The following is a 19,950-nucleotide window of genomic DNA, read 5'->3' on the forward strand; positions in this document are numbered from 1 at the left end:
AGATAAGTGAAGGGAGGGAGAGGGAGGAGGAGTATAAAGCATCGGTGGAGGGGGAGGGAGGGAGGTGATGGAAGGGTGATTGATGCACCCCTGGAACACCACACTCACGCTGCTCCACCACCTTGGATCAACACCCTGCATCTCTAGCCTCACACTAGGAGAGTATTAGCGTGAGTGTAGTGTAGTGTTGGGTGTTGTAGAGTGGTGGTGGAGGGGTGGTGGTGGAGGGAGGGGTGAGGGGGAGGGGGGTAGTCAGTGACGTCACACCACTTCCCCTCTCGCGCACTCTCGCACATTCTCACGAAACACGAGACGAGGATCAGGTTATTTTCAGATATGGATTTGTACAAAATTACCCAAAACACTGGTGTTTGTGGATGAATTGTGCGTTTGTGCGAGTGTGGCGGAGTGTATTATGGTGCGTTGAGGCGGCTGAGGCGGGACTAGTGGGCATGGGTCAGCCAGGAGGTGGTGTGAGCTGTTAAAGTGCCCACCACCACCACCACTACCACTACTACCACCACTACCACCACTACCACCACACCTACACACCCGCCACTACTGCCACTACACCAGGCTACAGGCAGGTGGTGAGTGGCACCGGCCACACCAGGCACCGGCCACACCAGGGTACTCCAGCAGGAGGTGGTGGCTGCCTGCCCACACTTGTGCCCACTACTGTGTTTACACTGCTGCTGCCCACCCCGTACCCCACCCCCACCACACCCTAGGCCAGCCTACACCCCTACCCCTAGGCCAGCCTATATATCCCAGGCCAGCCTACACACCCTAGGCCAGCCTACACCCCTCTGGCCGGCCTGCATCCCCTAGGCCAGCCTACACCTCCCAGGCCAGCCTACACCTCCCTGGCCAGCCTATACAAACCCTAGGCCAGCCTACACTCCCCTAAGCAGACTTTGGCATAAGGGGTGGGTGCCCATGGCACTGTGAGTCTGCCCGGTGTCTTGGTTGTAGTGCCCAGGTGTGTGGTAGTGTATAGCGTTCTGCGGTCGGTGTTCATTGTTGTGATGGTGCCGGCGTAGTGAGAGACACTAGTGCGAGCGAGGGCGGCGGACACACATACGACGGGAAGATGTCGGGGAGCGGGGGCACGTTTGTGGACAGGATAGATCCATTTGCCAAGCGGTCACTCAAGAAGAAGCCCAAGAGGTCGCAGGGGTCGTCGAGGTATCGAACGACCAACGATGTGGAGCTGCAGCCACTGCCACTACTCAAAGGTATAACCCCAGTACTCCTCCTTGTGACCATATATGGAATTATCTCGTTGCATGTTATATAATGTTATATTATTAATACAGCTACATGTATTACTGATGTGCTTGTTGTGTGGTCCAGCAGTGTTGCTCGTGTGGTTTGTGATGTGTTGTTTGTCGTGTAGTCCATCGTCTGTCATTTGTCATGTAGTCTGTCGCCTGTTTTAAGATAAGTAAAGCAATCATTAATATTAAGAAAAGTTCTGACGTCATGTGTGCAGTCAATTGCCTATCGTGTTTGTCATGTGGTCAGTCACACATCATATTTGTCATGAATTCAGTCACCTGTTGTTTGTCATGCATTGAGTCACCCGTTGTTTGTCATGCAGTCAGTCACACATTTTGTTGTGTGGTCAGTCACCTGTGATATGTGTCACGTGGTCAGTCACCCATCGTGTTTGTTGAGTGGTCAGTCGCCAGTTGTTTGTCTTGTGGTCAGTCACAAGTCGTGTTTGTCATGTTTTAAGTTACCTGTTGTCCAGTCAGCCATGCGATCAATCACCTACCATGCAGTCAGCCATGCGATCAATCACCTACCATGCAGTCAGCCATGCGATCAATCACCTACCATGCAGTCAGCCATGCGATCAGTCACCTGCCATGCAGTCAGCCATGCGATCAGTCACCTGCTGTGCGGTCAGCCATGCGATCAGCCATGTGATCAGTCACCTGCTGAGCGGTCATCCGTACGATCAGTCACCTGTCGAGCAGTCATCCATGCGATCAGTCCTTTCGAGCGGCCATTCGTGTGATCTGTCCTGTCGAGCGGTCAACCATGCGATCAGTCACCTGTCGTGTGGTCAGCCATGTGATCAGTCGCCTGTCGTTCGGTCAGCCATGTGATCAGTCACCTGTCGTGCGGTCAGACATGCTGTCATTCACTTGTCATGTAGTGATTCGCCTGTCATGTGGTCAGTTGTGTGGTCAGTCACCTGTTATGTTGTCAGTTGTATGGTCAGTCACCTGTCATGTGGTCAGTAAATTGTCATGTGGTCAGTCGTGTGGTCAGCCACCTGGCATGTGGTCAGTCGTGCGGTCAGTCACTTGTTGTGTGGTCATTCGTGCGTTCAGTCACCTGTTGTGTGGTGTCACTTGTCATGTGGTCACTTGTTGTGTGGTCAGTTGAGCGGTCAGTCACTTGGCGTGTTGTCAGTTGTGTGGTCAGTCACTTGTCTTGTGGTCAGTTGTGCGGTCAGTCACTTGTCGTGTGGTCAGTTGTGCGGTCAGTCACTTGTCGTGTGGTCAGTTGTGCGGTCAGTCACTTGTCATGTGGTCAGTTGTGCGGTCAGTCACTTGTCATGTGGTCAGTTATGCGGTCAGTCACTTGTCGTGTGGTCAGTTGTGCGGTCACTCACATGTCGTGCTGTCATGTAGTCATTCGTGCTGTCGGTCACCTGTCGTGTGGTCAGTCATGTGGTCAGCCACCTTGCGTGTGGTCAATCATGCTCTCGGTCACCTGTTGTGTGCTCAGTCATACGGTCAGTCACCTGTCGTTTGGTCATTTGTGCAGTCAGTCACCTATTGTGTGGTCACTTGTCATGTGGTCAGTTGTGTGGTCAGTCGTGCAGTCAGTTACCTGTTGTGTGGTCAGTCATTTGTAGTGTGGTTAGTCACCTGTTGTGTGGCCAGTTGTGCAGTCAGTCACTTGTCGTGTGGTCAGTTGTGCGGTCACTCAACTGTTGTGCGGTCAGCCACCTGGCATGTGGTCAGTCGTGCGGGCAGTCACCTGTCATGTGGGCAGTCGTGCAGTAAGTCACCTGTCGTGTGGTCATTTGTACGTTTAGTCACCTATCACGTGGTCAGTTGTCATGTGGTCAGTCACCTGTTGTGGTCAGTCTTGCGGTCAGCCACTGTCGTGCGGTCAGTCGCGCAGTCAGTCGCCTGTCGTTTGGTCATTTGTGTGGTCAGTCACCTATCGTGTGGTCACTTGTCGTGTGGTCAGTCGTGCGGTCAGTTACCTGTTGTGTGGTCAGTCATTTGTCGTGCAGTTAGTCACCTGTTGTGTGGTCAGTCGTGCGTTCAGTTGCCTGTTGTGTGGTCAGTTTTGTGGTCAGTCACCTGTCGTGTGGTCAGTTGTGCGATCAGTCACTTGTCGTGTGGTCAGTTGTGCGATCAGTCACTTGTCGTGTGGTCAGTTGTGGGGTCACTCAACTGTTGTGCGGTCAGCCACCTGGCATATGGTCAGTCGTGCGGTCAGTCACCTGCCATGTGGGCAGTCAGACAGTAAGTCACCTGTCGCGTGGTCTCTCCTGTGCTTAGTCACCTGTTGTGTGCTCAGTCGTGTGGTCACTCACCTGCCGTGTGGTCAGTTGTGCGGTTAGTCGCCTATCATGTGGTCAGTTGTCATGTGGTCAGTCACCTGTTGTGTGGTCAGTCTTGCGGTCAGTCACCTGTTGTGTGGACAGTCGTGTGGTCAGTCACCTGTTGTGTGGTCAGTTGTGCAGTCAGTCACTTGTGCTGTCAGTCACTTGTCATGCTGTCAGTCACTTGTCATGCTGTCAGTCCCCTGTTGTGTGGTCAGTCGTGCTGTCAGTCATGCTGTCAGTCACCTGACGTGTGGTCAGTCATGCTGTCAGTCACCTGACATGTGGTCAGTCGCGCTGTCAGTCACCTGTCGTGTGGTCAGTCGTGCTGTCAGTCACCTGTCGTGTGGTCAGTCGTTCTGTCAGTCACCTGTCGTGTAGTCAGTCACCTGTTGCGTTTGTAGTGTTGTCAGTCACCTGTCGTGTGGTCATTCATGCTGTCATTCACCTGTCGTGTGGTGATTCGTGCCATCATTCACCTGTCATGTGGTGATTCGTGCCATCATTCACCTGTCATGTGGTGATTCGTGCTGTCAGTTGCCTGTCGTGTGATCAGTCGTGCTGTCAGTCACCTGTCATGTGGTCAGTCGTGCGGTCAGTCATCTGTCGTGTGGTCAGTCATGCAGTCAGTCGTCAGTCATGTGGTCACACGTGCGCTTGGTCACCTGCCGTGTGGTCAGTCACCTGGCATGTTGTCAGTCGTGCGGTCAGTCACCTGTCGTGTGGTCAGTCGCCTGTTGTGTGGTCAGTCATTTGTCATGCTGTTAGTCACCTGTCGTGTGGTCAGTTGTGCGGTCACTCACCTGTCGTGTGGTTAGTTGTGCAGTCAGTCACCTGCCATGTTTGTTGTACGGTCAGTCACCTGCCATGTTTGTTGTGAGGTCAGTCACCTGCCATGTTTGTTGTGCGGTCAGTCTCCTGTTGCGTTTGTCTTGTGGCAAGTCGCCTGTTGCATTTGTCATGCAGTCAGTCACCTGTTGCGTTTGTCGTGCGGTCAGTCACCTGTTGCATTTGTCGTGCGGTCAGTCACCTGTTGTGTTTGTCGTGTAGTCAGTCACCTGTTGCGTTTGTCATACGATCAGTCACCTGTTGCATTTGTCGTGCTGTCAGTCGCCTGTCGTGTGGTCATTCATGCTGTCAGTCACTTGTCGTGTGGTCAGTCACCTGTCATGTGGTCATTCATACTGTCAGTCACCTGTTATGTGGTGATTCATACCATCATTTACCTGTCATGTAATTCGTGCTGTCAGTTGCCTGTTGTGTGGTCATTCGTGCTGTCAGTTGCCTGTTGTGTGGTCATTCGTGCTGTCAGTTGCCTGTCGTGTGGCCATTTGTGCTGTCAGTCACCTGTTGTGTGGTCAGTCGTGCGGTCATTCACCTGTTGTGTGGTCAGTCCTGTGGTCAGTCACCAGTCACGTGGTCACTCATGCACTTGGTCACCTGTCATGTGGTCAGTCACGTGTTGTGCAGTTAGTCACCTGGCATGTTGTCAGTTGTGTGGTCAGTCGCCTGTTATGTGGTCAGTCATTTGTCGTGCTGTTAGTCACCTGTTGTGTGGTCAGTTGTGTGGTCAGTCACCTGTTGTGTGGTTAGTTGTGCGGTCAGTCTCTTGCCATGTTTGTTGTGTGGTCAGTCACCTGCCATGTTTGTTGTGCGGTCAGTCACCTGTTGCGTTTGTCGTGTGGTGAGTCGCCTGTTGCGTTTGTCGTGTGGCGAGTCGCCTGTTGCATTTGTCATGCAGTGAGTCATCTGTTGTCGTGCTGTCAGTCACCTGTTGCGTTTGTCATGCGGTCAGTCGCCTGTTGCATTTGTTGTGTGGTCAGTCACCTGTTGTGTTTGTCGTGTAGTCAGTCGCCTGTTGCGTTTGTCGTGCTGTCAGTCACCTGTCGTGTGGTCAGTCACCTGTCGTTTGGTCATTCGTGCCATCAGTCACCTGTCATGCGGTGATTCGTGCTGTCAGTCACCTGTCATGTGATCATTCGTGCTGTCAGTCACCTGTCATGTGATAATTCGTGCTGTCAGTCACCTGTCATGTGATCATTCGTGCTGTCAGTCGCCTGTCGTGTGGTCATTCGTGCTGTCAGTCACCTGTCGTGTGGTCATTCGTGCTGTCAGTTGCCTGTCATGTGGTCAGTTGTCCAGTCAGTAACCTGTTGTGGTTGTCGTGTGGTCAATCACCTGTTTGTCATGTGGCCAGTCACCTGGTATGTTTGTCAGGCAATCAGTCACCTGTTGCATTTGTTGTGCGGTTGGTCAACTGTTGCATTTGTCATGCATTCAGTCACCTGTCGTGTTTGTCGTGTGTTCAGTCGCCTGTCGTGTTTGTCGTGTGTTCAGTTGCCTGTTGTGTTTGTCGTGCGGTCAGACACCTGTCGTGTTTGTCGTGCGGTCAGACACCTGTCGTGTTTGTCGTGCGGTCAGACACCTGTCGTGTTTGTCGTGCGGTCAGACGCCTGTCGTGTTTGTCGTGCGGTCAGACACCTGTCGTGTTTGTCGTGCGGTCAGACGCCTGTCGTGTTTGTCGTGCGGTCAGACGCCTGTCGTGTTTGTCGTGCGGTCAGACGCCTGTCGTGTTTGTCGTGCGGTCAGACGCCTGTCGTGTTTGTCGTGCGGTCAGACGCCTGTCGTGTTTGTCGTGCGGTCAGACGCCTGTCGTGTTTGTCGTGCGGTCAGACGCCTGTCGTGTTTGTCGTGTGGTCAGACGCCTGTCGTGTTTGTCGTGCGGTCAGACGCCTGTCGTGTTTGTCGTGCGGTCAGACGCCTGTCGTGTTTGTCGTGCGGTCAGACGCCTGTCGTGTTTGTCGTGCGGTCAGACGCCTGTCGTGTTTGTCGTGCGGTCAGACGCCTGTCGTGTTTGTCGTGCGGTCAGACGCCTGTCGTGTTTGTCGTGCGGTCAGACGCCTGTCGTGTTTGTCATGCGGTCAGACGCCTGTCGTGTTTGTCGTGCGGTCAGACGCCTGTCGTGTTTGTCGTGCGGTCAGACGCCTGTCGTGTTTGTCGTGCGGTCAGACGCATGTCGTGTTTGTCGTGCGGTCAGACGCCTGTCGTGTTTGTCGTGCGGTCAGACGCCTGTCGTGTTTGTCGTGCGGTCAGACGCCTGTCGTGTTTGTCGTGCGGTCAGACGCCTGTCGTGTTTGTCGTGCGGTCAGACGCCTGTCGTGTTTGTCGTGCGGTCAGACGCCTGTCGTTTGTCGTGCGGTCAGACGCCTGTCGTGTTTGTCGTGCGGTCAGACGCCTGTCGTGTTTGTCGTGCGGTCAGACGCCTGTCGTGTTTGTCGTGCGGTCAGACGCCTGTCGTGTTTGTCGTGCGGTCAGACGCCTGTCGTGTTTGTCGTGCGGTCAGACGCCTGTCGTGTTTGTCGTGCGGTCAGACGCCTGTCGTGTTTGTCGTGCGGTCAGACGCCTGTCGTGTTTGTCGTGCGGTCAGACGCCTGTCGTGTTTGTCGTGCGGTCAGACGCCTGTCGTGTTTGTCGTGCGGTCAGACGCCTGTCGTGTTTGTCGTGCGGTCAGACGCCTGTCGTGTTTGTCGTGCGGTCAGACGCCTGTCGTGTTTGTCGTGCGGTCAGACGCCTGTCGTGTTTGTCGTGCGGTCAGACGCCTGTCGTGTTTGTCGTGCGGTCAGACGCCTGTCGTGTTTGTCGTGCGGTCAGTCGCCTGTCGTGTTTGTCGTGGGGTGTGCTGCTTTTTCGTTTGTTGTGCTATGAGTTGCCTTTCGTGTTTGTCATGAGGCAAGTCGCCTGTCGTGTTTGTCGTGGGGCGAGTCGCCTGTCGTGTTTGTCGTGGGGGTGAGTCGCCTGTCGTGGGGTGAGTCGCCTGTCGTGCTTGTCGTGCAGCGAGTCGCCTGCCGTGTTTGTCGCACAGCGAGTCGCCTGTCGTGTTTCTTGGGTGGTTAATCCCGTCGTGTTTGTCATATAATGAGTTGCCTGTTGTATTTGCAGTGGTCAGTCGCCTGTCTTGTTTCCCACATGGCCAGTCACCTCTTGTGTGGCCTGTTAGCAGTCATTGTATCACTTTAATTCAGCATTTCACTGTGACTAAGACAATCGATTGGATTACTTCACAATATTTAAGCAATGGTTATCTCACGGTGTTTTCTCTTGTGCTTGGCAATTATTGTCGAGGCAATTCATAGCCACCTTGCAAGGCATAAATTCATTAATGAATCTCAACACGGTTTTACAAGGGGGCGTTCCTGCCTTACAAATTTATCGTGGTAATGATAAATCAATGACATACTATATAGAAAGCCCCTTGTTATGCTGAGCATTTCGGGCAAATTAGGTCAGTGTCCCAGGATGCGACCCACACTAGTCAACTAACACCCAGGTGCCCATTTACTGACGGGTGAACATAGACAACAGGTGTAAAGAAACACGCCCAATGTTTCTACCCTGGATGGGAATCGAACCCAGACCCTCGCCGTGTGAAGCGAGAGCTTTAGCACTCCAGGAATGTTTGAATAGACTGATGTAGTGGTCGGAGAAGTGGCAGATGCAGTGTAATATAGACAAATGCAAAGTTCTAAGCATTGCACCAGATGACCTGATGACAGTTGCACCAATGACAACCCAGTGACAAATACCAGATGGCTGCCCATGCACTTTACTCCAGACTCAGACTTGTGAAACTCCATATTCACCAATAATTACAAAAAAAAAAAGAGCATTATCTCAGGTCTTCAGTAGTTAATGGGGTAGCTGGATGCTAGTGTCATCCCACAGTCATTAAAAACCACTGATATTAACCCCACTTAACAAAGGTCGCAGTAATTTGAATGGGTACTAAAAAGCAAGATTGCCTATCACATTGAACTGCAGCATCCAGGACAAAATGGGTTTAAGGCAGGTAGTTTCATCCACTCTCAACTGCTACTTATGAGATGGTTCTGGATGCACTGGCAGACGTGATAAATAAGAACATAAGAAAGGAGGAACGCTGCAGGAGGCCTGCTGGCCCATACTATGCAGGTCCTTTACAATTCATCCCACTAACAAAACATTTGCCCAACCCAATTTTCAATGCCACCCAAGAAATAAGCTCTGATGTGAAAGTCCCACTCAAATCCAACCCCTCCCACTCATGTACTTATCCAACCTAGATTTGAAACTACCCAAAGTCCCAGCCTCAATAACCCAACTAGGTAGACTGTTCCACTCATCAACTACCCTATTTCCAAACCAATACTTTCCTATGTCCTTTCTAAATCTAAACTTATCTAATTTAAGTCCATTACTGCGGGTTCTCTCTTGGAGAGACATCCTCAAGACCTTATTAATATCCCCTTTATTAATACCTATCTTCCACTTATACACTTCGATCAGGTCTCCCCTCATTCTTCGTCTAACAAGTGAATGTAACTTAAGAGTCTTCAATCTTTCTTCATAAGGAAGATTTCTAATGCTGTGTATTAATTTAGTCATCCTACGCTGAATGTTTTCTAACGAATATATGTCCATTTTGTAATACGGAGACCAGAACTGAGCTGCATAATCTAGGTGAGGCCTTACTAATGATGTATAAAGCTTCAGTATGACCTCTGGACTTCTGTTGCTTACACTTCTTGATATAAATCCCAGTAATCTATTTGCCTTATTACGTACGCTTAGGCATTGCTGTCTTGGTTTAAGGTTGCTGCTCACCATAACCCCCAAGTCCTTTTTGCAATCTGTATGGCTAAGTTCTACATCATTTAACTTATAAGTACTAGGGTTATGGGCACTCCCAAGCTTCAGAACCTTGCATTTATCTACATTGAACTGCATCTGCCACTTTTCTGACCAAGAATAGAGTTTGTTTAAATCCTGAAGTTCCATAACATCTACGTTTGAATCAATTATCCTACCTATCTTTGTGTCATCGGCGAATTTGCTCATATCACTAGTAATTCCCTCATCAAGATCATTGATATATATTATAAACAACAACGGGCCCAAGACTGATCCCTGTGGAATGCCACTTGTTACAGATCCCCACTCAGACTTAACCCCATTTATGGACACACTCTGCTTCCTGTCAGTGAGCCATGACTCGATCCACGAGAGCACTTTTCCCCCAATGCCATGAGCTGCCACTTTCTTTAACAGTCTATGGTGCAGAACTCTATCAAAAGCCTTACTAAAATCGAAGTAAATAATATCAAATTCTTTATTGTGGTCAACAGCCTCAAAAGCTTTACTGAAGAAAGTTAATAAGTTAGACAAGACCGGCCTCTTGTGAATCCATGCTGAGTATCATTAATCAAGCTATGCTTATCGAGATGGCTTCTTATAATCTCAGCTATAATTGACTCTAGTAATTTGCCTACAATTGAGGTCAGGCTTATTGGGCGGTAATTTGACGGTAACGACTTGTCCCTTGTTTTAAAAATAGGAATTACATTAGCCATCTTCCACATATCAGACACTACACCTGTTTGAAGAGATAAATTAAAAATATTAGTTAATGGTTCACAGAGTTCCATTTTGCATTCCTTAAGAACCCTTGAAAAAACCTCATCAGGGCCCGGCGACTTATTTTGCTTCAGTCTGTCCATCTGCTTCACAACCATCTCACTAGTGACTGTGATGTTACATAATTTATCTTCTTCTAGCCCACTGTAAAAATTAATTACTGGAATATTGTTAGTGTCTTCCTGTGTAAAAACTGAGAGAAAATAATTATTTAAAATCAAGCACATTTCATTCTCTTTGTCAGTAAGGTGCCCATAGTTATTTTTAAGGGGACCTATCTTATCTCTAACTTTTGTTCTATAGACCTGGAGAAAACTTTTTGGGTTAGTTTTAGAATCCCTAGCAACTTTAATTTCATAGTCCCTTTTAGCTTTTCTTATCCCCTTTTTAATGTCCCTCTTAATGTCAATATACTGATTCATAAGATGACCCTCACCTCTTTTGATACGCCTATAAATTCCTTTCTTATGCCCTAGTAGATATTTGAGCCTATTATTCATCCATTTTGGGTCATTTCTATTTGATCTAATTTCTTTATATGGAATAAATGCTCTTTGAGCAGCATGTATAGTGTTCAGAAAACTGTCATATTGATAGCTCTCTTCGTTACCCCAGTCAACAGATGATAAGTGTTCTCTAAGCCCATCGTAATCTGCTAAGCAAAAATCTGGGACTGTTACTGAGTTATCGCTACTATCGTACTTCCATTCAATGCTAAATGTAATTGATTTGTGGTCGCTAGCACCCAGTTCCTCTGAAATTTCTAAATTATTAACAAGGGATTCATTGTTTGCCATAACTAAGTCAAGCAGGTTATTTCCCCTTGTAGGTTCTGTCACAAACTGCTTCAAAAAACAATCCTGAAATACTTCTAAGAAGTCGTATGATTCTAAATTCCCAGTCAAGAAATTCCAATCAACATGACTAAAGTTAAAGTCTCCTAGAATTACTACATTATCGTGCCTTGTGGCCTTAACTATTTCCTCCCATAGTAGTTTCCCTTGGTCCCTATCTAAGTTTGGGGGACGGTATATCACTCCTAAAATCAGTTTTTCATGCCCCTCTGAAAATTCTATCCAAACAGACTCTGTATGTGTTACTTCAGACTTAATACCCGTTTTTATGCAACAGTTCAAGCGATCTCGGACATACAATGCCACCCCACCCCCCTTCCCAATACTTCTATCTTCTTGGAACAATTTAAAACCCTGAATATGACATTCCGCAGGCATGTCCCGACTTTTTGAATTAAACCACGTCTCAGTTAAGGCAAATACATCAATGTTACCTGCACTAGCAACTAATCTCAACTCGTCCATCTTATTCCTAGCACTACGGCAATTAGCATAATAAACATTGAAAGACTCTCCTTTCTCTTTACCCTTCCTGCTCATTTCTATTTTTCTACTAAACCTATTACTGTCCTTATCACCCAAGGTCCCTGGCTTTTCAATATCTACCTCGTTCTTATTATTACTAGTTCCCCTAGAACTCGTAATATTACTACACTGGGACTTCACTGTTTTCCTGCCAAAACCCATACCACTAACTACTCCTAGTTTAAAGTCCTAACTGCTCCCTCCACTGCAGTTGCCAGTGCTCCCACCCCACACCTAGATAAGTGAACCCCATCCCTGGCATACATGTCATTTCTGCCATAGAAGAGGTCCCAGTTGTCAATGAATGTTACCGCATTTTCCTTACAGTATTTGTCCAGCCAGCAATTGACACCAATTGCCCTGGACAACCATTCATTTCCAACTCCCCTCCTTGGCAAAATACCACATATGAGAGGGTTCCCACCCTTACTCCTAATTATTTCTATTGCTGACCTATACCTGCTAATCAGGTCTTCACTCCTACGTCTGCCAACATCGTTGCCTCCAGCATTGAGACAGATAATAGGATTACTCCCATTACCTCTCATGATGTCATCCAGACGGCTAACAATATCCTCCATCCCAGCCCCAGGAAAGCAAACTCTGTCTCCTACTCCTGTCCTTCAAGCAGAACGCCCTATCCATATACCTTACTTGGCTATCCCCAACAACAACAATATTCGTACCTTCCTTGGTGTCGTTCGTCGTGACGTTCCCAGTAGTCGACTCACATTCGTCGGGTAGCACTGAGAATGTATTAGATGTTTCCACAACAGTTTCCATGGCAGTCTCTTTCTTCTTCATCGTTTCTACCTTTCCATTCGTCTTCTTGATCGTCAACTTCTTTCCCTGCTGTCCAGCCACTGACCAGTTTCCCTTCTTGACCTGAGGACTACTCCGAATCTTTTTGTTTTCCTCGGTCAGTCGCCGAATTTCCATATTCGCCATCCTCAATTCGTCCTTAAGCTGTTGGTAAAGTTGCTCGATGGAGGGCATCTTGCTTCAATTCTAGAGAGCGCGCAAACAGGTCTTCACAGAGCCAAGTACACGTCAACACTGCGATGTTGATGTTGATGTATACAATGGTTTTGCAAAAATGCTGAGTATGTGTGACCATGGTGTGATAGTGCACAAAATGCATGCAAAACAAATACGTGCGTAACTGGAAGAGTGAGTAGATGGGGTAATTAACTTCTTAAAAAAAAATAGAACCCAGAGAATGACAGTAAACAGAGGTCAGTGTGTGTAACAGTGAAAAGCTATTCCTCAAAGCATGGTACTCAGACCCACTTAGATTCACATTCTTATACCTGACATAAATCATAACACTAACATTTTTTGCTGATGACAGTAAAATTTCTGAGATCAGTGTTTGTCTTAAGACAAAGAAATTCAAGTCAGTGTAAGCCAAGTTTTCCAGTGGGCTTCAGACAACAAACACTGATGTTTAATGAAGACAAATTTCAATTGTTCTCTGGAAAAATAGAGGAAATAAGTACAGGACAAACTCAAGTCATTCAATAGAGAAAAAGTTCTGTGTGAGACTTGGGAATCATGATGTCAGAACATTTTGCATTCAAGAATCACAACAATGTTGCCACTGATATTGCGAGGAGGAGGAGGAGGAGGAGGACAGACTGGATAACTAGAACTTTCAAGACCAGAGATGCTGAGCGAATGATTTTATTTATTTTTTTATTTATTTAGTAATTTAAGCATACAAACAGAGGTACAAAAAATACAGGTAAGAGCAGCATGCCAAAGCCACTTATATGCATAGCATTACGGGCTGGCTTAAAATTAACTTAAGATTAACTAAGCAATGATGAAATCAGTGATAAGATATTATTGTAAACAGATAACTATAAAGCACAAATGAGTATTACAAAGACAGGTCATATGGTTGCATGCATTGCTGTACATTCAGTAGAATGGAGTATTCTGTTAGGTAGTGTATTTAAAAAATAATAAAGTTAGATTGGGTCCTAGGTTTAACATTTGTGTGATATAATTGTGAGTAACATATAGGATACACAGTTTATAAGGTTCAGTTATTCAGTATTTATTTGGTTTTGAGTGAGTAAGTGATCTTTGAGAAGAGACTTGAATTTATAAACAGGTAGTGTTTCTTTTATATTTACAGGTAATGAATTCCAGATTTTAGGGCCTTTTATGTGCATTGAGTTTTTGCATAGCGTGAGATGGACACGAGGAACATCAAAGAGTGATCTGTGCCTTGTGTTATGGTCATGTGTTCTGTTGAGGTTAGCAAGGAGATGTTTGAGGGGAGAGTTAATATCAGAGTTAAGTGTTCTATGTATGTAATAGGTGCAATAATAAGTATGGATGTTTTGTATGGTGAGTAGGTTGAGTGTTTTGAATATTGGTGGAGTGTGTTGCCTGTAGTGAGAATTTGTTACTCTTACAGTTGTTTTTTCTCTACAGGCTAGAATACTATTGCATTCTAAAGGGCCTGTTCATGAAAGAATTAAGCATATGAGCTATTGGGAAAGTGTGAAGTCACTCCAACTGTATTTCATAGAATGTAAGCAAGAAAGGTACATCACACTTCATACCTGGAAAATCTTGGAAGGACTGGTCCCAAACCTAAACTCCGAAATTGGTCAGTATGACTAAGACTAGACAGATGGTACAAAATATGTTTTATAAAAAGCAGAGATCCACTAAGAGAACTCTACAAGTGTCAGAGGTCTCTGTCTTTTCAATACCTTCCTTACCTGCATAAGGGAATTGCCAACCAATTTCTGGCTATCTTTAAAAGCTGCTCTTCAAATGTGGTTTGAACTGCGTGTGGCTAGTATTAACAGCCTGGTTGATCAGGTCTTAACCCCCCCACCCTTTCAGGGTCTGTACTGTAGTACTACGGGTTTGAGCTCAGAGTTTGTGTTGTAGTTCTATATGATGAGCTCAGCTCACTCAGATAAGCAGTGAGCACTAAATTTGGGCCTAGATGTTTGAGAATGGGATTATGCACCATATAAAAAACAATCCTGCCCCATTCAGTGCATGTTAGGAAAAAATTGAGACCATGTACTGGGTTTAAAACAGATTTTGTAGTGTATTTTTGGATGTTTTTTATGGTTCCGTTCTTGGTTTCTTGGTATCCATTTATATGTATACAGTGGACCCCCGCATAACGATGGCATCACATAGCGATTTTTCCGCATAACGATTACTTTTATCGCAAAATTTTTGCCGCGCATACCGATTAAAAACCCGCTTACCGATTTTCGTCCGAGACGCGTCCAATGTGCCCTCAGCCAGCCTCACATGTGCCGCCCCGTCCCATTGTTTACCAGCCAGCCTCCGCGGTAACATCCAAGCATACACTCGGAATATTTCGTATTATTACAGTATTTTCGGTGCTGTTTCTGGAAAATAAGTGACCATGGGCCCCAAGAAAGCTTCTAGTGCCAACCCTACACCTCAAAGGGTAAGAATTACTATAGAGATGAAGAAAGAGATAATTGATAAGTATGAAAGTGGAGTGCGTATAGCCGACCTAGTCAAGCTGTACAAGAAACCCCAATCAACCATCGCTACTATTGTGGGCACCAGAAAGACAATCAAGGAAGCTGTTCTTGCCAAAGGTTCAACTGTGTTTTCGAAACAAAGATCGCAAGTGATGGAAGATGTTGAGAGACTCTTATTGGTGTGGATAAATGAAAAACAGATAGCAGGAGATAGCGTCTCTCAAGCGATCATATGTGAAAAGGCTAGGAAGTTGCATGAGGATTTAATTAAAAAAATGCCTGCAACTAGTGATGATGTGAGTGAATTTAAGGCCAGCAAAGGTTGGTTTGAGAGATTTAAGAAGCGTAGTGGCATCCATAGTGTGATAAGGCATGGTGAGGCTGCCAGTTCGGACCACAAAGCGGCTGAAAAATATGTGCAGGAATTCAAGGAGTACATAGAAACTGAAGGACTGAAACCTGAACAAGTGTTTAATTGTGATGAAACAGGCCTGTTCTGGAAGAAAATGCCAAGCAGGACCTACATTACTCAGGAGGAAAAGGCACTCCCAGGACATAAGCCTATGAAAGACAGGCTTACTTTGTTGATGTGTGCCAATGCTACTGGTGATTGCAAAGTGAAGCCTTTATTAGTGTATCACTCTGAAACTCCCAGAGCGTTCAGGCAAAAGAATGTCCTCAAGGATAATTTGTGTGTGCTGTGGAGGGCAAACAATAAGGCAAGGGTCACTAGGGAATTTTTCTATAACTGGTTACACCATGCATTTGCCCCCAATGTGAAAAATTACCTAACTGAAAAGAAATTAGAACTTAAGTGCCTCCTGGTGTTAGACAATGCCCCTGGTCATCCTACAGACGTGGCAGAGCGACTTTATGGGGACATGAGCTTCATTAAGGTGAAGTTTTTGCCTCCTAATACCACTCCTCTCCTGCAGCCCATGGACCAGCAGGTTATTTCCAACTTCAAGAAACTGTACACAAAAGCTCTGTTTGAAAGGTGCTTTGTAATGACCTCAGAAACTCAACTGACTCTAAGAGAGTTTTGGAGAGATCACTTTAATATCCTCAATTGTGTAAACCTTATAGGTAAGGCTTGGGAGGAAGTGACAAAGAGGACCTTGAACTCTGCTTGGAAGAAACTGTGGCCAGAATGTGTAGACAAAAGGGATTTTGAAGGGTTTGAGGCTAACCCTGAGAATCCTGTGCCAGTTGAGGAATCCATTGTGGCATTGGGAAAGTCCTTGGGGTTGGAGGTTAGTGGGGAGGATGTGGAAGAGTTGGTGGAGGAGGACAATGAAGAACTAACCACTGATGAGCTGATAGATCAACTTCAAGAGCAAGAGGCCAGACCTGAGGAAACTGGTTCAGAGGAGGGGAGAGAGAAATTGAAGAAGTTGCCTACTACAAAGATAAAGGAAATCTGTGCTAAGTGGCTTGAAGTGCAAACCTTCATGGATGAAAATCACCCTCACACAGCTATTGCAAGCCGTGCTGGTGATTATTACACTGACAATGTTGTGAAACACTTTAGGCAAGTCATAAAGGAACGAGAGGTACAGGCCACTATGGACAGATATCTTGTGCGAAAGAAGTCCAGTGACTCTGAAGCTGGCCCTAGTGGCATTAAAAGAAGAAGGGAAGTAACCCCAGAAAAGGACTTACTACCTCAAGTCCTAATGGAAGGGGATTCCCCTTCTAAACACTAACACACTCTCTCCCCTCCTCCCATCCCATCAATCATCACCAGATCTTCAATAAAAGTAAGTGTCATTTAATTGTGCATGCCTTTTTCAGTTTGTGTGTATTAAAATTAACATTTCATGTGGTAAAAAAAAATTTTTTTCATACTTTTGGGCGTCTTGCACGGATTAATTTTATTTCCATTATTTCTTATGGGGAAAATTCATTCGCATAACGATTATTTCGCATAACGATGAGCCCTCTTGCACGGATTAAAATCGTTAACCGGGGGTCCACTGTATATCTATTTACTACATGTACAAGGTATACAGGCCTAGCTGACATTAATGACATACTACAGTATAGAAAGCCGCTTGTTATGCTGAGCATTTCAGGCAAATTAGATCAGTTTTGTACCAGGATGCAACCCACACGAGTTAACTAACACCCAGGTATCCATTTTAAACCCTTTCAGGGTCCACAGGCCCTCTCAGAAAAGATAGAGAATCTTTTCCCGATCTTAATGACACCAAAAGTATGAAATTTGATGGAAAACTTACGTAATTATGCTCTCACGAAGTTAGCGGTCTTGATGATGTTTACACATCGGCGATTTTGCCCACTTTGAGCCCTATTTTCGGCCAATTCCAATGTACTAGTCGACAAAAGTCATAAAATTTCGTTAAAACTCCATTTTTTTCTATCGAATGAGTACAAGAAACCACCAATTTCAACTATCCAATACAGTGGTCAGAATTTAGCAATTTTGCCAATTTCACACAAATTTCAAAAGATGCCAATTTCCAAATAGGGTCCAGAATAAACAAGACAGACATTCCTGGCACTAAAATAACATTTCCTCTGTTCATTAGTCACGTCCCCACGCCCCTCTTACATTTCTTTTGCTTTCCACTTTGAATTTTTATTCTCACAAAAAATGGAAGATTTACTGGTATGCAGACTACTGCATTAGTGTAGAAATGGTATAAATAATATCGGCGCACTTGTGAAAAAATATTGGACTCGCCAGTTGACGTGTATTGGACGCTTATCATGATTTGTTTACTTTTGAACTTTGGTAAAAATAAAAAATTTGAGCTACTTTGAGCTCAATTTCAAGGTACTTTTCATTGTAAAACCAGTCAAAATCATCTCAATTTCTGTAATATATCTTCCATTCTATACAATGAGACCAGGAAAACTAGAATACAACAAAAAATACCATATGAAAATATAGTGCAAAGTCGCTGTTTTAACCCTTTGACTGTTGCAACCCCCAATCCTGAGGTGTCTCCTGGTGTCGCAAAATTTAAAAAAAAAAAATTATTTTTTCTTATGAAATGATAGAGAATCTTTTTTCGATTGTAATGACACCAAAAAAAACGAAATTTGATGGAAAACTGACGGAATTATGCTCTCGCGAAGTTAGCGACCTCGGCGCTGTTTACAAATCGGCGATTTCGCCCACTTTGAGCCCTATTTTCGGCTAATTCCATTGTTCCAGTCGCCCAAACTCATAGCTATTTCTTTAGAACTCCATTTTTTCTATCGATTGAGTACAAGAAACTGCCCATTTACCGATTTCAACTACCTAATATTGTGGTCAGAAATTTGCAATTTGGCCAATTTCACGAAAACTAAAAATATGACAGTTTCAAAATAAGGTCCAGAATGAACAATGCAGACATTCTTGGCTCTAAAATAACATTTTCTTTGCTCATCAGTCATGTCTCCAGGCCCCTCTGATATTACTCTTGCTTTCTATTTTGAATTTTTATTCAAACAAAAAATAGAAGACTTACTATTATGCAGACTACTGCAATACTGTAATAATTGTATAAATAACATCAACCCATTCATGACTGCATATTAGAATGGCTAGTTGGACATTTATTGGGCAATGGCATCATTTGTTTACTTTTGAACATTGGCAAAAATCAAACATTTCCCCTACTTTGAGCTCCATTTCTAGGTTCTTTTTATAGTAAAATCAATCAAAATCACCTCTATTTCTATAATATGTTTTCCATTCTATCAAATGAGACCAAGAAAACGAGAATACAACCATAAATACTATACGAAAATAGACCACAAAGTCGGCATTTTAATTAAAGAAACGGTCGTTTTTTTTTTTTTTCTCATTATGCACTGCGTGCTCCAGGATTTTTTTTATATGGTGCACACTGACCACACAGACCCATTCTCTCACATGTGGGCCTACCAGCTTTCTCCTGCTTGATTTGAAGCCGCTAGAATTTATGAGTATATATATGTCAAACACGGTACCTCGTAAGACGTATATATACAGCCGTGACAGTCAAAGGGTTAATCCAAAAACACGGTCAAAGTTTTTTTTTTCTCATTAAGCACTGTGCTGCAGGATTTTTTTTTTATACTGCACACACTGACCACATAAACCCATTCTTTCATATGTAGGCCTACCAGCTTTCTCTCACTAGATTTGAAGGCGCTAGAATTTATGAGTACTAGTATGTCATGGACCCTGGTGCATAAGCCATACTAGTACGGCCGAAACCCTGAAAGGGTTAAACTGATGGGTGAACAGGGACAAGGACAGCAGGTGTCTTATGGAAACATGTCCCTAATGCTTTCCAGCCTTACTGGAGGAGATTCGAACCCTGGCCCTCAGTGTGTGAGCTGAGTGTGCTAGTGATTGAGCTTGAAATTGAGCTCAAATTATTGGAAATGTTGATTTTTGCCAATATTCCAGAGAATACAGATTACAACACTCATCCAACATGCATCCAGCTGGTTGGTCTAATAGTGTTCATGAATGCGCTGATGTTATTTACACAGTACAATAATGCAGTAATTGCATAACAGTGAATAAAAATTCAAAATGGAAAACACATGTAATATAGGAGAGGCCTGTGGATGTTAACTAATGAACAGAGAAAATGTTGTTTTAGTGTCAGGAATGTCTACATTGTTCTGGACCCTATTTTTAAATTGTCATTTTTTTTTACATTTTGTGTGAAACTGGCAAAATTACCAATTCCTGATCACTTTATTGGGTAGTTTAAATAGTTAAGTGGGTCAGTTTCTTGTATTTATTTGATAGAATGGAAGACATACTAGTGAAATAGTTGAGTTTGGTTGACTGGAACAATGGAATTTTCCTAAAATAGGACTCAAAGTGAGCAAAATCGCCAGTGCATAAATATCGCCAAGACTGCCAACTTTGCAAGAGCATAATTCCATGAGTTTTCCTACAAATTTTGTACTTTGGTGTCATTACTTTTGGGAAAAAATTCTATTTTGATTTTCAGATGAGAGTTCTGGATCCTGAAGGGGTTAAATATTCGGAGTGTTCGCGGGAATACATTGATCAACACCCTGACAGTTGAAG

The 19,950-nt window shown here is 44.9% G+C and overlaps 1 protein-coding gene across 1 annotated transcript in view; it reads left to right on the plus strand.

Moving 5' to 3' along the window:
- Nucleotides 1-263: 263 nt before the first annotated feature.
- The window catches only part of wdb (serine/threonine-protein phosphatase regulatory subunit widerborst), a gene marked incomplete at its 3' end in the record, with an annotated part of 203,504 nt that continues 183,817 nt past the window's right edge, over nucleotides 264-19,950 (plus strand). The window contains 1 exon segment of the mRNA XM_070085990.1: nucleotides 264-1,238. Within this exon segment, the coding sequence (XP_069942091.1) occupies nucleotides 1,094-1,238 (145 nt within the window).

The sequence above is a fragment of the Cherax quadricarinatus genome, chromosome 17 (assembly GCF_038502225.1).
Source record: "Cherax quadricarinatus isolate ZL_2023a chromosome 17, ASM3850222v1, whole genome shotgun sequence".
Taxonomy (NCBI): domain Eukaryota; kingdom Metazoa; phylum Arthropoda; class Malacostraca; order Decapoda; family Parastacidae; genus Cherax; species Cherax quadricarinatus.